At 42.4% G+C, this 20,343-nt stretch overlaps 1 protein-coding gene across 3 annotated transcripts in view; it reads right to left on the bottom strand.

Annotated features, from left to right (window-relative positions):
• Positions 1–568: 568 nt before the first annotated feature.
• Positions 569–20,343, bottom strand: part of Cryzl1 (crystallin zeta like 1) — a 41,004-nt gene continuing 21,229 nt past the window's right edge. For 2 of the 3 annotated variants that reach the window (XM_059276971.1, XM_059276972.1), the window contains 9 exons: positions 19,350–19,394; positions 18,124–18,192; positions 10,590–10,723; positions 9,455–9,566; positions 6,297–6,395; positions 5,225–5,343; positions 4,103–4,208; positions 2,570–2,615; positions 569–1,078 (listed from right to left, as the gene is read on the bottom strand). In XM_059276971.1, coding sequence (XP_059132954.1) covers positions 979–1,078; positions 2,570–2,615; positions 4,103–4,208; positions 5,225–5,343; positions 6,297–6,395; positions 9,455–9,566; positions 10,590–10,723; positions 18,124–18,192; positions 19,350–19,394 — 830 coding nt within the window. In that variant the 3' untranslated portion in view covers positions 569–978. Of the gene's footprint in view, positions 1,079–2,569; positions 2,616–4,102; positions 4,209–5,224; positions 5,344–5,505; positions 5,733–6,296; positions 6,396–9,454; positions 9,567–10,589; positions 10,724–18,123; positions 18,193–19,349; positions 19,395–20,343 lie in introns of those variants that run through there. The other variant, XM_059276973.1, reaches the window with a different exon arrangement.

Here is a 20,343-nt window from a genome sequence, read left to right as displayed (position 1 = left end):
GGCCGCCCCCGCCCCTCCCAACAAATTGCTCGGTAGCCGCTTCCGGCCGGCGCGTGCAACCTCGGGGCGCTCCTTCAGCGGCTCTGCTGCGAGGCGGGGCGTCGCCGAGAAAACGTCACCAGCGCGCATCCCCGAAGGGCACGGAAAGGAATCAACACTGCTTTAGTCTGCAGTGAGGACAGGGTCAGCCCCGGGTACGGAGCCTGAGTGCAAAGCAAACAGCACACTTGGCGGTGGGCAGCTACTTCTTCAGAGAAGCAGCAAGGTCATTCTGAGAGAGGTGGTGATGGCAGGCCTTGCTGCACTCCACTGCTCAACAGAGCACCCACAGAACAACGCTCAAGCTTCAAGCTAGGCTCAGGTCAACTCTTCCATCCTTGTCTCCAGTGCCCGGCCACCCGGCCCTCTATGCAAATGCTCTGCCACTATTACAGGACCTGGTACTATGATTCTGTAGGATACTGGAGAAATTCAGAGTGAATGAATGTTTTTAAAAAATTTTAAATGCCAATGGATTACTTTGAAATCGGAAAATACACTCAAATGCTAAAATAATGACAGCAAAGGCTTGTTAAGGAAGGTGTTGAGAATGGAGTTGATACAAAATCAAATAACATTTTCATGGTATAGCAAAAGCTTGTGACGGATGTATTGATAGAATAGTGTGGCTTTTGCTGAAAGCAGTTTTCTTTATGGAAAGAATTTTATAGCAGAGGCAAATGTATAGATAAAATAACAAAAAAAGGTTTTTGGAATATCCCCTTCAGATACTAAAAAAATCTGGATTTTTTTTTGCACATTAATTTTGCAAGTATTTTTCAAATATGTCAAATAACCAAGCATCTTATTATGGCAGGAAAACAGGCTTAAAAATAGAAAAACTTGTTTGATCTTCCTTGATTTTTCTCAACAATTTCCAAAGAAAACTGGCTTCATATACTGGTATGTGTACATCCAACTGAGGTCTGGGAAATAAAATTAAAATTGAACAACTTGCTTTTTTCTTTCTTGATTTTTCTGAACAATTTCCATGGAAGCTTTTGCCTCATACAGTGGAATGGGCTCATCAAGTAGCGGTCTGAGGAGGAAGAATGATTAGAAATGTCAGGCACAGGCACAGATACAGCAGGTCATACATTTGGTTACAGTTTGATTGTATTCATCTAAATAATCCAAACAGCGTGGTAGTGGCACATTCCTTTAGTCCATCACTGGAGAGGCAAAGGCAGGTGAATCTGTGAGTTCCAGATCAGCCTGAGCTATTCACCTATCAAAATAAATGAAAATTAAAATCCAAACAAAATTACAAACTCATCCATTAATATTTTTATGGTTTTAAAGAAGTAATTTCCTTTCTTTCTTTCTTTCTTTCTTTCTTTCTTTCTTTCTTTCTTTCTTTCTTTCTTTCTTTCTTTTCTTTCTCTCTCTCTCTCTCTCTCTCTCTCTCTCTTTCTTTCTTTCGAGTGTATATGTGTTTCTAGGCCTGAAACTCACTCTATAGACCAGGCTGGCCTTGAACTCACAGAGATCTGCCTGCTTCTGCCTCTCAAGTGCTGGCACTAAAGGCGTGCGTCACCATGCCTGGCTCTTTTTTTTTCTTCTTTAAAGACAGGGTTGGTCTTCTTTGACAGCACAGTATGGCCTAGAACTCATGATCCCTGCCTTAGCCCTCCAGGGCTGTGAATACAGGTATGTTCCACAACATTGGGCTAAAAGTGTTTAAGTTTTGAAAGAAAAATATACCACTCTATCTCTTTACTTTATAAGTGATACCAAAACCCAATTTAAACAAACATGGTACTTTTTTCCTCTTGTCAAGCTATGAATTACTTCAAATTCTCTGGCAAGAGAGATGAAGGAAAGGGAAAGGTGAGATACAGAAAAAGTTGAGGAGAGAAAAGGCACAAGATAAAAATCTGTGGGAGGGCAGGAGAGACGGCTCAGCAGTTAAGAGCACTGGTTGTTCTTCCAGAGGACCTGGGTTCAATTCCCAGCATCCACACAGCAGCTCACAACTGTCTGTAACTCCAGTCCCAGGGGATCTGACACCCTCACACCAGTGCACATGAAATAAAATAAAAAAATCTGTGGGTATACTCATTGGTGTACAACCAGGTACATTTTGAGATATGTATCTGAAAGAACAGCTACTTATCTAAAGTGAATAAAAAGTAGAGGTACTAGGTATACTATAAAACTGGAATAAAAGCTGGGCGGTGGTGGCGCACGCCTTTAATCCCAGCACTTGGGAGGCAGAGGCAGGCAGATCTCTGTGAGTTCAAGGCCAGCCTGGTCTCCAAAGCGAGTTCTAGGAAAAAGCACAAAGCAACACAGAGATACCCTGTCTCGAAAAACCAAAAAAAAAAAAAAAAAAAGGGGGGGGGTTGGGGATTTAGCTCAGTGGTAGAGCGCTTGCCTAGCAAGCGCAAGGCCCTGGGTTTGGTCCTCAGCGCTGGGAAAAAACAAAACAAAAACAAAAACAAAAAAACTGGAAAAAAACACGCCTACTTTTCCTTGAGAATAGAAAAATAACAATGATTTAGGTTTTTTGTGTTTTTTTTTGGCATACCTGAAAATACCAGCTGATAACTTCTCCATCACGTCTCTTAAGATGCGTAACTGGAAGGGTTGTTAAGGTGGTAACTTAATAGAAAGAGGACTAAATAATAAATTCAGTAAATACAAGATGCTGGCCTGGTCACTTCTATTTTTCTTTTAAAAAAAGTTTTGTACTTTCAAATTCAAAGTGGTATTCCAGCAACTAGAAACTGTCAATCACTTCTAAAACAGAGGAATGGATGGTTGAGAGCTAAGGTCTGACAGGAGCAGAACCTTCTAAAGACAAGTGTTGATAGCACAGACTGGCATGTAAGCAGTGACCGAGATTATCCCCAAGCAACAGTTCATGGAGTCATGCATGGTTTTCACTTAGGTATTATGCATGGCATTCAGCACGTACACCTTTTACAGGGAGTAAACTTTTATCAATTAATTTGGTTGATACCAGGTTCAATTTGTTTGCATAAATTCATTTACTTCAAAAAATATGGGAAAAAAGCTAAGTAATACATATGTACTTATGTGTTAAGCACATAACTACCATATGATAGTTTGAGTGAAAAAATGTCCCCATTGGCTCATGTACTTGAAGACTTGGTCCCCAGATGGTTGTATTCTCGAAGTATTGGAAGGAAGTACTTCACAGGAAGTGGGCTTTGATGGATTATGGCCTCATCCCTGCTTCCTGCTCTCTCTCGGCTTCCCATGTGTAGATAAAACTGTGTTAACCCAGGTTCCTGCCCCTGCTGCCAAGCCATACCTCCCAGCTCTTATGGACTCTATCCCTCGGGACCCCTAAGCAATCAAAATTATATCCATATGGAGAAAAAGTTAAAAAGAAACATGAAGGTCTGGAGAGATGGCTTATAGGTAAGATCACTTGCTATATTTACAGAGGACCCAGGTTCAGTTCCCAGCACTCTCGTGGCAACTCACAAGTGTCTGTAACTTGAGTTTCAGGGGACCTGACCCCCTGGTCTCCTTGGGCACCATGTGCATAGACATCATGCAGGCATAGACCCAAATACAGACATACACACATTAGGCAAAAAAAAAAAAAAAAAAAAAAAAAAAAAAAAAAAAAAAAAAAAAAAAAAAAATCTAAAAAATGAATTTCCCAGTATTGGTACTTGTAAAATTCAACTGTAAACATTTTGGAATATTTTGTACAGTGGTACCATCTTAGGAGTTAAGCATGCTACCTCTTAAAGTACCATGCAATACCAGGTTTAAAACAAAAGAAAATATTCCACCTGTCTTATTACCTCCCGTTCAGAAGGAATTAGACCCCAGGGTGTGATTCTGTCTCTTGCTCCCTGTAACCTCCTGACAGTCTCTTCACCTGTGAAATGGAGAGACTTTAGTCATGCCTCATAGATTTACTGCTTGAATGAATGTAAGATACCTACTGTCCCTCTGCCAGACATGCTCAAGGAAAGCTCACAGCTAATTGTAACTTCTTATGGTTACACTGAATGAGTTTATGAGTAGAGTGCGAGGCAAATTCCAAGCTAGCAATTCAAATTAGTAGAAAAAAGGATATAAAGATATTTTCCCTGTTGTGAATTTGACAAATTCCAGACTTCATCATTAAGGAAAGCCACCGTTGCTCCCTTGAGGAAAAGGCAGTGGCTATCTGGAGGGTCCAACTTTGATAGAAGAAACAAAGACAAAACAACTACTATTAAGTTCAACAGCATGAAGGTGCTTGAAGCAGAAAACCTTTAATGCAAAGCAAACATTGTAGAAACCACCAAACTCAGCTACACGCTTTAACAGCTGTTTACTAACTGTTATGTTTTCCTCCCTATGTCATGACGAAATAGCTAGGACAAGGCAGATGCCGGGCCAGTGTGGACTCTCGGGGAGAAAATGGTAGAGTTATGTATATGATAGGTTTCTATAGGTGGCCTCTGGCTACTGTTGGTCACCTTTGTATGTTGGGAAGTCTAGACTGGTATATTAGATTGTAGAATTTATAATTAGCTATGATATAAATATTCAATTAAGAATTCTGTTAAAAAAACAGAAGCTTGGGAGGTAATTAACCTATACACATATATAGTAATATCAATTTTATTTATTAAATTATGATAATATTATTTATAAATATTACAATTGCTAAGTTACTAGAAAGCAAATTCTTAGAGTCTGAGAGATGGCTGACGCTATACAACACCAGTACCCATGCAAAAGGCCAGGTGCAGCGTGCACACCTGTAATCCCATTGCTGGAGACACAATGGGAGGAGATCTGGGCCTGATGCCAGCCAGTCTAGCCAAACTAGCAAACTCCAGGCTCAATGAGAGACCTCTCAAAAGATAAGGTGGAGAATGAGAGCGGTAGGTACCAGATGTTTATCTCTGGCTTCCCTTGCACATACATATGCACACACAGATAAAAGTGTAATTTGAAATACAATTTAAAAATCCAGAGGCCACTGTGTACAATGAACTAAATACAATTATAATTCATTCTAACTGCATGGACTTCCCTGCCCGATAGAATAGAATGAATAGAATAGAATAGAATAGAATGGCCAGTCTGTAGCTAACATAGAAAAGAGACTACATTCCTTTAAATATAGGTGTAATTAGAACTCATACTGTTCTTTGCTAATGACTGTAGTTGGTTAATAGCAAGGCTTCATTATTTCTGATAATACCTGAAGGTTTTCTTCTGTTGTTACCCAATGGCCTCCAACACCAAGAAGTGTGATGATGTCATGCTTATGTGGTAGTTGTAATTTTACAGCTGGTTCATCATCTTTACTATATAATCTCACTTACAAATGAATAGTTAAGAAAGAGAGAAAAGGTATATTTTATAAAAATCTGACAAAATTTATTTTGCATATTAGTCTTTTTTATACAGCAAGAAATAATTTTCTTAATAAAAGGCAAATTTAGTTAACTTTAAGCTACACCAAAATGTACTCTAGACTTAATTAAAATTAAATGCAAACAAAATAAATTTTGATTTGGAAACAAGCAAGGTAATGTACTACAACATTATATGTCATGCTAATTCTAACAACCGTAGCTTAATACTGTGGACGAACTACTCTCTTTAAAATACTGAGTCACACGCACTGAAACACACATTTGGAAAGTGACCACACTAAAGTACACTGTTCACTTCCACTGATGATTTTTATGAGTCAATTTCAGATCCTGGAAAACAGATTAGAAAGGAACACACGATGGCTATAGTTGTACTCACAATAAAATACAAATAGAATTGTTGTGCAACTCACAACACTAATCCTTCAGGAGTAGTGGTGCCACCTAAAAGTGCACAGGTTAGGTGTGAAATAGACCCAAGTTAAATTTAAAAAGTTCAAGAAAGTGAATGGTACAAACTTGTTTTTCCCCATCCAGCAGAGGGCAGCCACACAGTACAAGTGGCTGTGACATGCTGGGTAGGTGTGTATTACTGGGGACCAACGGAGTACACTGGTCATGGTGACAGGCTTCTTACAGATACTCATCTTTTGCTGTTGAAGCTTCAGTGCCTAAGGCTTAAAAGGCATGCTCCCTCTTCCAGAGGACAGGGTTGATGATGGGAATCAAGTGAAGGAGTTACACTTTAAATAGATGAGTTCTTAATTAAAAACAAACTCTTAAATGAGACATCCGATTTTATGAATGCAGTAATAATTAGTTCCCAGTTATACTCTTTCTGCAATTTATGCAATTAAAAAGATCACACAGGCTGCTCATGGCATAGGTACCCACCTCCTGCATCTATGACAATATCTACTCCCAGGCCACCTGTTTCCTCCAAACAGCTTTCAGCAACATGGACTTTCCCATTAGACACGTCAATCACGCGGGCTGTCAAGGAGAGGAATCAGGAGGAAGGGAAAAGAAAAGCCAGTGTCTATTTTCTGAAATAGTTTCAACATTTATTAAATTTAAAGGAAAATGTCAATTCTGCTTAATTTCTTTCTCAAGGATTTCAGTATTGATTGATAAGGATCAATGTCAAGGAGAGGTTGGCATATTCAGTAAAATGAACATGAGTACATTTTGGCCCAAGGCTGTTCTGCTGACAGAGGTCAGCTGTCCATGAACACAGGCTAGACAGCCAGACCTGGGAACGTGAGCACAGAGGCCCAGACCCAGCACACACACACATCAGGGCACCAGTGAGAGCAGACAGTTTCTTAAGCTTCTTGAGATTCCCTAGTATCCAGAGCTGCATCATTGTACACCATGGTAGTCATCTTTCAGAAGTCATTTAATCCATCCTTAATCATGGAAACCCACCCTCCCCCATTCTCCTCTAGCCCCCCAAAATGGAGAACAGTCCTGAAAGTAAGGAAAAGGAATGTGACGGTTTGGGGAGAGTTAGGGAGACCACGCTACTTTTAACTGGTTGCATTAACTAAATATACAGACACACACATTCTTTTTGTGTGTGTGGTGCTGGGTGAGGGGTGTGGGCAAACCCTGACCTTATGGATGACAAGAAATCAGTCTACTACTGAGTGATGTCCTTAACTCTTAAAACAATTACAGCAATAGAACAATGAATTATGTTAATAGTACAACAAAACTATACAGAGAATTGAAAAAAGTTTCTTAGAATTTGAAACAATGAGGATATAATTATATTTCATTTTGGTTTTTAACATCTTGTTGAGAAAAATGTCTTTTGGAGCTGTTCAGGTGAGAGGCTTAGTCTAGCAGCAATCTATGACTTTTGGTGATGAGATGGGGCAAAAATGGAGAGAGGGGCTAGGGGGACAGGCTAAGAGTGCAGAGGCAGGGCTGGGTGAGCTCACACACTAAGAGCTCTCACTGCTCTCGCAGAGCGCCTGAGCTCCGCTGCAGGTTCCCAGCACTGCAGGTTCCCAGCATCTGTGGCAGACAACTCAAAGGCTGCCAAGTCCAGCTGTGGGCGACCTGGTGCCCGGCCTTGGACTCGGCCAGCACCGGCACACACGTGGCATACATACACACAAATAAAAGTAAATCCTAAAACAAAACACCTTCTAAAAAAGGTGCTGAAGCAATTCAGGAAGGGCAGAATTAGCCAATAGGAAACATTTCCAAGAATACAGTTTGAGCTCTTTTCTTCCATCTTAGCTTCTCTCCCTGTCTTCCTGTGCTGGAGATGAAACATGTTTTCATACATGATAGATAGGATTCTTTCCAAACTACAACTGAGACCCCCATTCTCTTTTCTCTCTGTATGTATATGAACATTTGCAGATGTACGTAGGTGTTGTACACGCACACATATGACCTTCAGTGTGAGGCTAAAGTCCACACTGGGAATGTTCCTCAACTGTTCTCCATTAAACAAAACAAAAAACCCCCACCTACTTTGTATTACATTTATTGTGTGCATTGTGTGCAAGTGTGCACATGTGCACCATAGCACACGTGGAGCTCAGAGAACAACTTGTGGGAATCATTTTTCTCTTTCCACCATGTGGGTCCCAAGGAAGGTACTTGGTGGCAAGTGCCTTGGCCCCCGGGCCATCTCACTGGCCCATCCATGTTTGTATTTGGTGAAATAGGGTTTCCCACAGAATCTGTGGCTCATGCCTGGAGCTACTTTAGCTAGCCAGCTTCCCCGGGGACCCTGCCCAGTCTCTACCTCCTGAGTGCTGATTCTAGGCACATGGGTTCCAAAGATCTGAACTCTGGCCTTCCTGCTGAGTGGCAACTGCTTTAACCACTGTGCCATCCCCCTCCCCAGTTCTGTTTTTAGATCTTCATTCTCCATCCTTTCCGCCTCCCTCAGCTCTATTACCTTCCTTCTGTTTTGGTTTATCTTTGTCAGGTACAAACTGTAACCAAGGAAACAGCTTGGGCTTCCGTGTTAGATGGGCTGGACTCTTCTTCCAGGGGTCCTGTCCTGTCTTAGAGAAGTCAGTTCAGGTCTCTGCAAGTACCTACTGGCTGTGCAGCGAGGCCCGAGGACTTGACGAGGGAGCATCCCCATTTCCCCTGGCTTTCCCAGACCGCCCTGCCCTTTCACTCTGATTGTTTTTGCTTTCCATCCGTTACTTTCTCCAGTCCAGTCTCTCCCTATCTGACTTCCCACTGTCCTCTGGTCTCCATCTTTTTCTTCTCTAGATAAGTTCAATTTGTTGAGAGGCTGCCAGCCTCCACCATGGCCTGGACGTTTCCAGCCCATCTGCCTGTGTTTATGTGACACGGGTCACCTGCTCCTCAGCATTTTACAGAAGGCAGACAGAGGCTGAGAAATGCACAGAGTGATGTGAAACCCTATCGACTGACTGGCTGAAACAGAAGAAGCAACTGGTGTTTCTAAATTGTATCAGAGTTGATTTAATTCAGACCTGGTGAAGTCGGAAACAACAGGACAAAGAAGGAAAACAGAAGATGTAAAGGGTGTGGGTTTAGAGCCTTAAACAGGGCTAAAGATGGAGCCCAGAGGTAGGCACTGCCTAGCATGCATGAGGCCTGGGTTGATCGTCAGCACCATGGAAACCAATACACAAATATCAGTAACAAGACACTTCAGTAATTTTTTCATTTTTCTGAGACAAGATCTCAAGGGGTAGCTCAGGCTGCCTTTGAACTCGGGATTCTCCTGCCTCACTCCACTGAGTGTTAGGATTACAGGCAAAGAGACACCATGGCTGGCTACTGGTTTTGCTTTCCCTGCAAGATTTCATATTTTAGGGCTGGAGAGATGGCTCAGAGGTTAAGAGCACTGGCTGTTCTTCCAGAGGTCCTGAGTTCAATTCCTAGCAACCACATGGTGGCTCACAACCATTTGTAATGAGATCTGGTGCCCTCTTCCTGCAGGCATACATGCAGGCAGAACACTGTATATATAATAAATAAATAAATCTTTAAAAAAAATTCATATTTTAAATGGTCTATACTGAGTAATGTAACATGTAACGCACCTATAGAAGGCCTAATCCTCTCAAGATGTTGCTTGTCTTCCAGGCTGCATGCTGTAGAAATCACCTTGGCTCCTCTATGGTGTGCTAACTGAATGGCTATTGTGCCAAATGCCTGTGTGGAAATACATATCAATGGGTTCATAGATACAGGTGAGAGGACATACCATTTAACACATAATTCTTTAGCATTACTTTAATATATTTTAAAATGTTACATAATAGAACAAAGAAATAATACACTCAAGCTTAGCAGGGCAAGCTTCCTTCAGAAATTCGAGGTCAGACTCTACTGTAACCGCACACGGAAGTCCAAGGGTGGAGGACCATGTTCAGAAACATGGCGTGGAGAGGAACAGTAGCCCCTAAGGGCATTGTTAGTCTAAGCTAGCTGCACAGCACGGATGGGAATGTAATTACACTGCTTTCAAGATCACGGCGCTTCAGAAGTACCATCTTTGGATCCACGGGTAAGAATTAGGAAAACACTACTCTCCTGATGTTGGGTGTCAGTCTACAGTCAGTGCTGAAGGCATTTCTGCACACCCCCCAGAACTGTGGCTTTCATCAACATTCTGTTAAAAAATAAAACTGATTTTACCCTAAGTTTTACACCTTTTTTTAATGGATCATGTAGCGTCTTAGGGGTTTTTTGGTGACATGTAGTACACTTGAGCACAGTTTAAGCTTGTATTGACCCACCGGAAAAATGCCAACCCCCTTCCTAGCATAAGTAAGCACTGGGGTTATAGTTTAAACCTTGTTGAGAGTTCCATGAGACTCCACAGACTCATGACTCTGAGCAATAGCAATGCGTAAAAAGGCCTGGCTGGGAGAGCCTACTGGTAGGACACTTGCCTAGCATGCACCAGACCTTGGGTTGATCACCACCACTGAAAAAGAGAAGGGAGAAACAAAAGTCTTGCCTTGCTTTTTAAAGACTGGTGGATTTAGAGGAGTTAGAAGCTGGCCACACTAAGTCCAGGTTCGACATGCTATTGATAAAAGCTGTCTATAGGATAAAATGGAGGAGAGATCTAACGATTGAATGACACAGAAGGGTATCTGCAGACACAGCTGTCCCGCAGTTCCTATGTTTACGGTGTACTGGTATAAAAACAAAATCAACTGGACTCACGCTTGCTCCATCCATGATCAGCACGGACTTTCCAGGAGAGAGATGAGAAAGGTAATACAGAGCTGTGCAGGCTCGGACACCATCCCGAATGGCTCCGGCAGCTTCTGGCCACGAAACCTTTTCTGGTTTATGAACTATCACAACGAACATTTAGAAACATAAAGAAACAATTCATTAGTGAGTTCATCGGTACCAACTCTTAGATCCAGTCAGACTCATCTCTACCACCATGGACCGCTGACCCAGCTCTAGTCTCCTCCTTTATCACTTACATTAATTTCCCTGTTTTGATTCTTATGCATGGAAGAGCCGTTCTCATAGGACTGTCAGGAGATAAAATACATTCAGAGAGAACATAAAGCACAGCTGCAGGACCGACTGTAAGATGCACAGCCTTCCTGGTGAGCAGCCAGTACCTGGTGTCTCAGCCCTGCGCTCTACAGCTCTCACGGTTTCATGCCCTCCTTCTGAGTTCATCATGACCGTATCCCTTTATAGTTAGCACTTCTGCCTGATTCTGAACCTGTCTGTGCAGGACCATGCATGCTTTTCTACTTTGCTTTGTTATATTTCATAGTTTTTAAAGTTCTTCTTTCCCATGTATGATGTGTGTACATGACACAGGCGTGTGCAAACAGCAGAGGACAACTTCCTGAGCCCCACATTAGTATAACAGACATTTCCTTGTCCTCGTTAGGGAGGCCTGGCCCGTGTGGAAATCCTTGCTTGTTTATTCATTTCTTAGCTGATGAACACTTGTTTCCCGCGTTTGGCAGTTAAAATAACACTGAGAATGTCAGAGCGTTGACTTGGAGAGGGGAACAGTCCAGCAAAGGCACCTGCTGCGGAGATCTCCGGCCATCACTGGTACTGTCGGGGTGTGATGGCTCTTCCTGTGACTGTCATTGGCTCTACCATGACTGCCTCTCCTCTCAGGTCCGCTGGCCTTCAGAGGCCTTTTAGGAAGTGACTGCTGAAGTCTTGGTCAAGTTTTCTACTTTGCTGTTTATTGTTTTATGGGAATTTTTAATATATTTCAGATGAGTCATCTGTTTATATGCAGCAAATATTACAAGCTGAGCATCCTGCAGAATGCTTGAGACAAGAAGTGTGTTGGATTTCAGAACATTTGCATATACACAGTGAGCTATTGCAGACAGGACCCAATTCCAAACATAACATTTATTTGTTTCACATATATTTTATGGATATAGCTTGAAAGTACTTTTATTCTTAAAGATGAATTTATTTCAGGTTTGTGTGTATCGCCTTCCCATACGTCTGTACACTGCTTGTGTGTAGTGCCCACCGAGGGCAGAAGAGGGCGTTGGGACAAGTGAAACTGGAGTCACAAACAGTTGTGAGTCACCACATGGGTGCTGGGAACCAAACCCAGGTCCTCCAAAAGAGCAGCCAGTGCTATTAACTTTGGGGCCATGTCTTTGAAAGTAATTTTATGCAGTATTTTTAGTGTGCCTTCATTTTGGCTGTAACCTGTCACAGGAAACTAGGTGTGGAGTGTCTGACTTGTGGCATCATGCTGGTACTCCCAAGTTTTAGAGTTTGGAGTATTCTTTTATTTCAGACTACAGTTGTTCAACATTTTTCAACTTGATAACTCTCCTTTTCAATCACTTTACTGATGTCTTTAAGAAGAGCAGTGCTGGATGACATTTTAAATCCATTAGTTGGACATGGTGCTGCACGATGATCACAGTACTTGGGAAGCTGCAGCAGGGGGATTATGAGTTAACAACCAGCCTGAGCTACAATAGCAAGACCCTGACTGGAAAACAAAATGGGCTGGCAAGATGGCTCAGCAGGTAAAGGCGCTCGATGCCACTCTTGATGACCTGAATTCAACCCCCAGAAACCACATGGTGGAAGGAGAACTGACTTCTGTAAGTTATCCTCTGGCCGACACACATGGGCCATGGTGTGCATGCACACACGTGTACGCACCCACACACTGCATGTAAAAGCAAAACCAAACAACATATAAATAATATCCTAGCACTTCTTTTCCTAAAATCTCATCAATGCCTCTCTACTGCACTTAGGAAAAAAAATACAAATTCCTAAGTTTTAAAATCTCAAAATATACCTGGGTATCATGACGTACACATTTAATCCCAGAACTTGGTAGGCAGATCTCTGTGAGTTTGAGGCCAACCTGATTTATAGAGTGAGTCCAGGCAATCCAGGGCTACATAGTGCGACTTGTCTCAAAATTAAATAATACGCCCCCAATGGGATAATAAACTAAAAAATAAAAGCTCTGTATGATCTGCTCACTAAGCTGTTTCCTCACATTTTGACTAATTCTTGTGTTCACATAAACTGTGGTGTTGTCACCCTAAAAGCAATCCTTTCTGATTTTATCTCAAATCAGCGAATCACACTTTTCATATGACCTGGTCACAGAGCAATCAGCAGTGTGTTAACAACAGACTAATGCCACCTAGTGGGCAGACAGAGCATTCACATGATATGGTGAAAATTCCCTAATGAGCTGGGAATGGAAGGAGAAAGAACACACCAAGTACTATATAGAGTACTTCTTTATGAAACTCTTCAGGACAACCATGACTTACATATGTGCTCTCATCCTTGGTTCCTGGTCATAACTCCCACTGCCCATTTTATTTTCTAAATGACTAGAAGCGTATCTTTTATTAAAGTAGTTGGACCTTTTGTCCTTGGTTGTCTGATCGATGAAGTAGAATGTGGTCTTTAATATTGCTGGGGTATGTCAGTTCAGAAGCAAGCTTTGGAAAGCAGAGTCCCTCTGACTTCATACACTCTAATTTACTGCTGTTCTGGTCTTGGAGTTGATCTGCCTATAACACTCTGACATGCCTTGCCTGGTAGATAGGAAGACTCCAGTCTAGTGGGGGTCCTGCCCACACCCAAAAGGAATGTGTGTGTGTGTGTGTGTGTGTGTGTGTGTGTGTGTGTGTGAGAGAGAGAGAGAGAGAGAGAGAGAGAGAGAGAGAGAGAGAGAGACTGTGACCTGTGCATATCTTCATTTGTGTTTATTTGTATCCTTTTCAGTAAACCAGTAAATGCATTATCTTCAGTTCTTTACAAATTTAAAATGACATCTAGTCATTTTATTTCTGTGTTAGTGTTCTGCCTGCATGTTGTATATGCACTACAGACATGCCTGGTGCTCTCCGAGGTCAGAAGAGGGCATCAGATTCCCCTGGAACTGGAGTTACAGATGTATGGGTGCTGGCAATCAAACTTAGGTCTTCTGGAAGAGCAACACATACTCTTTAACCACTGAGCCATCTCTACAGCCCCAGCCTCAGCTCACTTGGCCAGTCTTAGAAATTAAATGAGCCTAGAGTGGGAACCCTGACTCTCAGAATTCCTGAAGGCCCACACTTGTGACTACGTCACAAATGAAGGTAGTCTTGTGGGACTGAGCCCTCAACCTGTGACATCTATTTTATCTCCAGGAAGACAGCACCAGAATGAAAGAGAACTAAATAGGAACAGAGGAGGCCTGGTGTGCCTTGTGTAGACCTGATTGTTGTGGGGAGAAATCCATACACATTCTGAGGTCATTTTAGGAATGACCCATGTTGAGTACATAATAGAAGAAATGATCTCTGTATTTGTTCTTCTTTCTTTCATTTTTATCTACCCAATACTATTCTTCCAATTTTGCTGATTATGAAATTAGGTGTGGAATAATAATTGGTTTGCCTACGGCCTCATAGGTAATATAGTTGAATATGTGACCTAAAGTATCTCTTCTTAAGTTCATCTATACACATTTTACTTGTATGTTCTATTTGGAGGCACTATTTCCCCCTGTGACATTTCAGTCTATCATATTTTATCAAGATTTTATCCATATGACACGATCCCAACACTTGGAAGGCTGAAATAGTAAGAGAATTACAAATCTGAGATCAGCTTTGGATACACAATGAGTCTTGTTTAAAAAAAAAAAAAGGAAGGAAATTTAAAAGTACACATATATAATTCTAATCACACATGTGCACACCATTTATACAGTTCTTCAAAAAACATTCAGGGCAATGAAACTGCATTTAAGATTCTAAAAACTTTTTTAAGATTATTTTTATAATTTATGTATGTGTGCACACGTGTCACGTGCCACAGGAGGCCAGAAGAAGGTGGCGAGACAGTCCTTGTCCTCAGGACACAACAGCAAGTGCTCTCAGTGGCAGAACCATCGTCCTTCCAGCCCCAGACTGCAGGCAGAGGCTCTAACCGCCTGCTCGAGTCTTGCTTGTGTATGAGATGCTCAATGCTCATTATGTTATAAAGACTAAACAAATAAGTAAAATATGGATCAGTGATAGCTACATGAACAGTAAAAATGAACATTATATTTCTTTTCAGTTTGGGCCCAGAAAAAAAAAGAGGGAGGGGGAGACAGTTGAAAATGTATGCCAAATTTTGAATGAAAAAAAATTATTTTTAAGTTTTTCAGAATGCCTGAAGAACTAAAGACAGTTGGGGCTGTAGAGATGGCTCAGTGCTAAAACGCCACCAAGTCTGATGACCTGAGTTCCGTATCTGGAGCCCACGTGGTAGAAGGAGAGAAGTGACTGAGTCCTACAAGTTGTCCTCTGACTGTCACACAGGCAGTGTGACGTGCTTGTCACCCGCTACCCCATAGACATGCACACAATAACTAAATGTTTAAAAAGGAATCAGAAGCAGGATAGCTAAACTAGCTGAAAGGATTACACAATCCGAACTGTATCACTGGTACTGTGAAACAGTATTCACATTTGGGAGGTAATTTGGAACCCCATTCTTGGGTTTGCTGAAAGAACAAAACTTACTTGAACTGAAAGTGACTGAATGCTGAGTTCTCATTAAACAGTCACCAGGCTAAGCATGAATAGAAACTCAAGTTGAATCTGAGATTTCCCAATGCAAAGTTTCATGGAGTGTACTGAAATCATCTTCTGCTCATAAAATGCTGGAGCTGCAAAAAGAACAGTTTTCCAGCTGAGTCTCCTCGTTAGTGCATGGTGAGTGTGACCAGGATTCTCACCTAAAGGTCACACTCTTGGTGGTCATTTGTTAACATTTTAAAGAATTCTTTTTATTTATATGTATGTGCCCATGCACCTGTGTATGTGTGCCACGTGTGTGCATGCCCGTGGCGGCCAGAAGAGGGTGTCAGATCCCCTGCAGCTGAAGTTGCAGCAGCTGTGAGCTGCCTGACTTGGGTGCTGGGAACTGAACTCAGGTCCTCCAGAAGAGCAGCAAGTGTTCTCAACCACTGAGCCACCGCTTTAGCCCCAGTGGGGGTCATTCGTATAGGGTTTGACCTGTTTTGGGACAAGCTCTCACTTTGTAGCCCAGGCCTTGAACTCTAGATCCTTCTGTCTCTGGCCTAAATGCTAGGATTGCAGCCATGTTCTACCACACCTGGATTAAAGGACTCCTAAGGAAACATCGAATCCTGGTTTCCTCCTCAAAGAATATCTGCAATTGTTCACACTACATACTTCGGTACACTTGTGGACTATAATCCATCTTCCTGATTTAGAAATAAACCACTAAGAGAAGCATCATTCTGAACTTGAACTTTATAGCTCGGACCCGGATACTTGGACTTGCTCTTTCCCTTCTGATCTGTGCCTTCATTCTTCAGTGCTGGAAGGGAGGCGGATGATGGCACAGTGGCCTGCCTGGCACACAGGAGGCCTCTGCATTCCATCTCCAGCACCTTAGAACAGGCAAACGGACCCTTTCAATGCTCACTGCTGCCCAGAGGGACATTTGGTTGTATACGTGTGCTTATGTGTATCCGAGTGTACACACCCATGCACATGCACACGTGGAGGCCAGTGTTATTTGTTGTTTTTCTCAATCACTCTCCATCCTATTTGTTGAGATGAGAGCTCTCATTGAACTTGGGTGCCCCCTGATTGGTTAGGCTGGCTGGCCAGCAGCCGTAGGGATCCTGTTATCCCTGCCTCCCTCAGCACTGAGGTTAAGGGTGTGCACACTGCCTCTGGATGGTGTGTGGCCTCTGCAGTTCCGAGCACAGGTTCCCAGAGTCGTGCAGCCTCTGTACTGACTGAACTGCCTCCCCAGCCCCCGCTGTCACTCTACTTCTGCAGCCTCTACAGCAGGCCTAAGTGTTCTTCATCTCCTCTAACTGCTTAGGCGATGAAGTATCTGGTCAATAGTTTCAGTTAGTGTGTATGTATTTAGGAAATACTCAAAATATAATTTCTCATGAAAAATAAAACTGAATACTGATCAAACCCTATTAGCAACAGAAACCAAATATAAGCTTTCTTCACTCTTGTCTGCCTGAGTTTTGACAAGTACTGTTGGGGAATATTTTAAGGTGTGTTACTTTTGTTTATGTTGCATTTGTTTAACTCTGTGAAGCTGTGTTACTGTGCCTGTGTAAAACACCTGATGGTCTAATAAAGAACTGAATGGCCAATTGTAGTGGGTAGCTGTTCCAGCTTTGACCTGGAAGTACTACCCCTAGTGAGGCTTCTGGTAACTGCCACGGCTACCTATGACCTGTCCCTGAGATGGGGCTGAGATGGGAGCCCTTGAGACCAGAGATCCAGAGGTGCCGGGTCTCTTGGTTCCTCATGATCCTAGATGCTGGAGGGAAGACTGAGTCAGCGTTCTCCAGAGAACCCCACTGAACTGCACCTCACCTCTCCCGGATCCTGTAACCAACCCCTTTACTGGCTGTAAGTTACCCCCAAATAGACCTCCTTTTAACTACATGGAGTTGTCTTGGTACATCCCCACATTAGCCAATAGTGAGGCAGGAGAAAGGCTAGTGGGGCTGCAGGCAGAGAATACAGAAGGAGAAATCTGGGAGGAGGAGAAGAAGCAGCAGCCAGAGAAGGAGGAGGACTCCAGGGGCCAGTCACCCAGCTACACAGCAAGCCACAGAGTAAGAGTAAGATTTACAGAAGTAAGAGAATGAGAAAAGCCCAGAGGCAAAAGGTAGACAGGATAATTTAAGTTAAGGAAAGCTGACTAGAGACAAGTCAAGCTAAGGCTGGGCATTCATAAGTAAGAATAAGCCTCCGTGTGTGAATTTATTTGGGAGCTGGGTGGTGGGCCCCTCAAAAGAGCAAAAACAAACAACAAAGTACTGTCTGATTTTATACATTTTTTTTGTTTTAGTTAATAACAAAGAGTCTAATGGTATAGCACTTATTTAACAGGCTGGAGGCTGTAACTTCCATCTCTAGCAACACAGACACACAGACACACACACACACACAACACATGCACAGACATGACACATGCACACAGACACACACACATGCACACACTCAGATAAGCCAAGGGTAAGACATTTTTAAATTCTGATTATAAATATAATTTCAGAGCCATGAGCAATGTTAATAAACCTTGAGGGTCTACACAATGCTTAGTCTAAGCATTAATTTTATAAATAATGTAGGCTAGGAATATTCACATGGCCAGCCAACAGTTACATGACAAACCAGTGAAATAAGACTAAGTTCCAAATGACTGGACTGCCACATACCCAGGTAATGCTCATGTACTTGAGTGACTTCACAGAGTCCAGGGTCTTCTGAATCCAAGGGCAAAATTCCTAAAAATTAAAATGAGAAGTTTAAGGGGGGGAAAAACGCCCCGAAAAGAATTCACTCCTGATGAGCTATGTTCATGTAAATTCTGTACAGTAAAGTCACAGGGAAGGTTCCTGAAGTTACCAGGAAGGGAGAGAAGCAGTTGTACTTATTTTGGCATGAACCCTGCAACACAACGACACCTCTGTTCTCTCTCCTTTGTCACTCCGGAGTGACGGTAAAGATGATGGCCTCTGTCATACAGCCAACCTGGAGTGTTGGGCCCCTGATGCCCCTTCCGTCGTTTTACTTCACAGGATGCCCTGGACCCTGTCATCATAGGATGCGTGACTTCAACAGAACCCCACTTTCCTGGAGTCCAGTCAGTTTCAAGGAAACTTGAGCAATACAGAGTGTTACTGATTTCTTAGGTGGAAAAATAAAAGAATAAAATCAGCAATTCATGGGGTGAAAGCTGAAGACACCTTCCCACATACCTAATCTTTAACAGCATTTCCCAAGGCTCAGAAGGACACTTTCTATGAGGATGAAGAAGGTTTCTGAGGGACAATGACAAAAGTGATGCTCTACACATGTTTCATGAGTGTCTGGGACACAAGCATGAACAGATGTTTGTAACATTCTTTCAGTAATTAAGGATTTAAGAATAATAAACTGCTTCAGGTTAATTTTCGCTTTTACAGGAGTAGCAGAGCTCTCTAGAATTCGGACTGGGGTGGAGAACAGAGGCTCTACATGGCCCACTCCATCAGCAATCTTCAAACCCAGGCCCCTGACTCTAGAAATTTCAGTCTGCCCAAATAGTAGGGACCACACAGGAAAGCCCAGCGTCGAGGTGAGCATGAGGTCTGGCCATTTTCTATCTGTGTAACTCTTCAACCTCCAGACATGGGCAGGCTTGAAGCCTTCTGCTAACTGAGGTCAAGCTCTCGCTTTTCTTCAGCAATGAATATTTGACAGCAAATTTCAAAAGCCAGGAAAAAAAATTTTTTTGGAATGTTAGGATTGAACCCTAGGCCTTATACATGCTATACCCCCAGCCAAAAAAAGCATTTTCATATTAAGTAAGGTCATAATGAACATCAATAATAACACAGAATAAAAGATGAGCTGACAATGAAATACATGGTTTGAAATAGGACTTGTGAACACAACTTACCAACTACTTCATCATCTGGTTGAAAGAATGATACCTTACTGCCAACTAAAGAACAGAAAAAGGGAAGCGTTAACATCACAAAATTACTAAATTTAATTACTTTATTTAAACCTCTTTATTTTATTGTGTATAGGTGTTTTGGCCTCATGTATATCTGTGTACCTTGTGCATGCTTGGTGCCCATGGAAGCCAGAGAGGGCATTAGATTTCCTGTAATGGTGTCATAGACAGTTGTGAGCCACCATGTGGGTGCTGGGAATCAAACCTGGGTCCTCTGGAAGAGCAGCAAGTGCTCTCAACCACTGAGTCACCTCTCCAGCCCCCTAAATTTAATTTTTATTTAACTATTAAAAGCCAGACATAGTGGGCAACACCTGTAACCCCAGCACTTAGGAGGTGGAGTCAAGAGGTTCAAGAGTTTAGGGTCATCCTTGGTTACATATTAAATTAAAGACCAGGCTGGGCTACATGAAACTCTGTCCCCAAAACGAACAAAAAGCCAATTAAAAAAATTAAAAAAATGAAATCATTCACGGGATTGTAAAAAATCCACTCAATTAAAGGGCCAAGAACTTGTGTAAAGTAGAGCACTTCAAGTCTTGTTTCTCTAGAAAACCTGAGGTACACCGGTATTGACATTGTGAGGAAATACTGTTTCTGTGCCACTGCCAATGTGGCTGACTTTCAGGAGACAGGTGCAAAGAAAAATAACACATTCTATGGCTTCTGATGGCTGTTCTCTACTCCCCACCCCTACACCTTGTGCTGGGCACATCTTCCATCATCATCTAAGTGGAAGAATCTCAGCCACACAATGAGGAATTCCAACGAGTCACGTGTTAATTTGATGGGGCAGGAAAGATGGCTCAGCAGTTAGGAGCATTTGCTGTTCTTGCAGAGGATCCGATTAGGTTCCCAGCACCCACAAGATGGCTCATACTGTCGCTAGCTCCAGTTTTAGGGGATCTGATGCCCGCTCTGTTTTCTACAGGTG

This window comes from Peromyscus eremicus, chromosome 12 (genome assembly GCF_949786415.1).
Source record: "Peromyscus eremicus chromosome 12, PerEre_H2_v1, whole genome shotgun sequence".
Classification (NCBI taxonomy): Eukaryota; Metazoa; Chordata; class Mammalia; order Rodentia; family Cricetidae; genus Peromyscus; species Peromyscus eremicus.
Note: the sequence above shows the minus strand (reverse complement) of the source record. Positions and strands in the feature narration are given on the sequence as shown.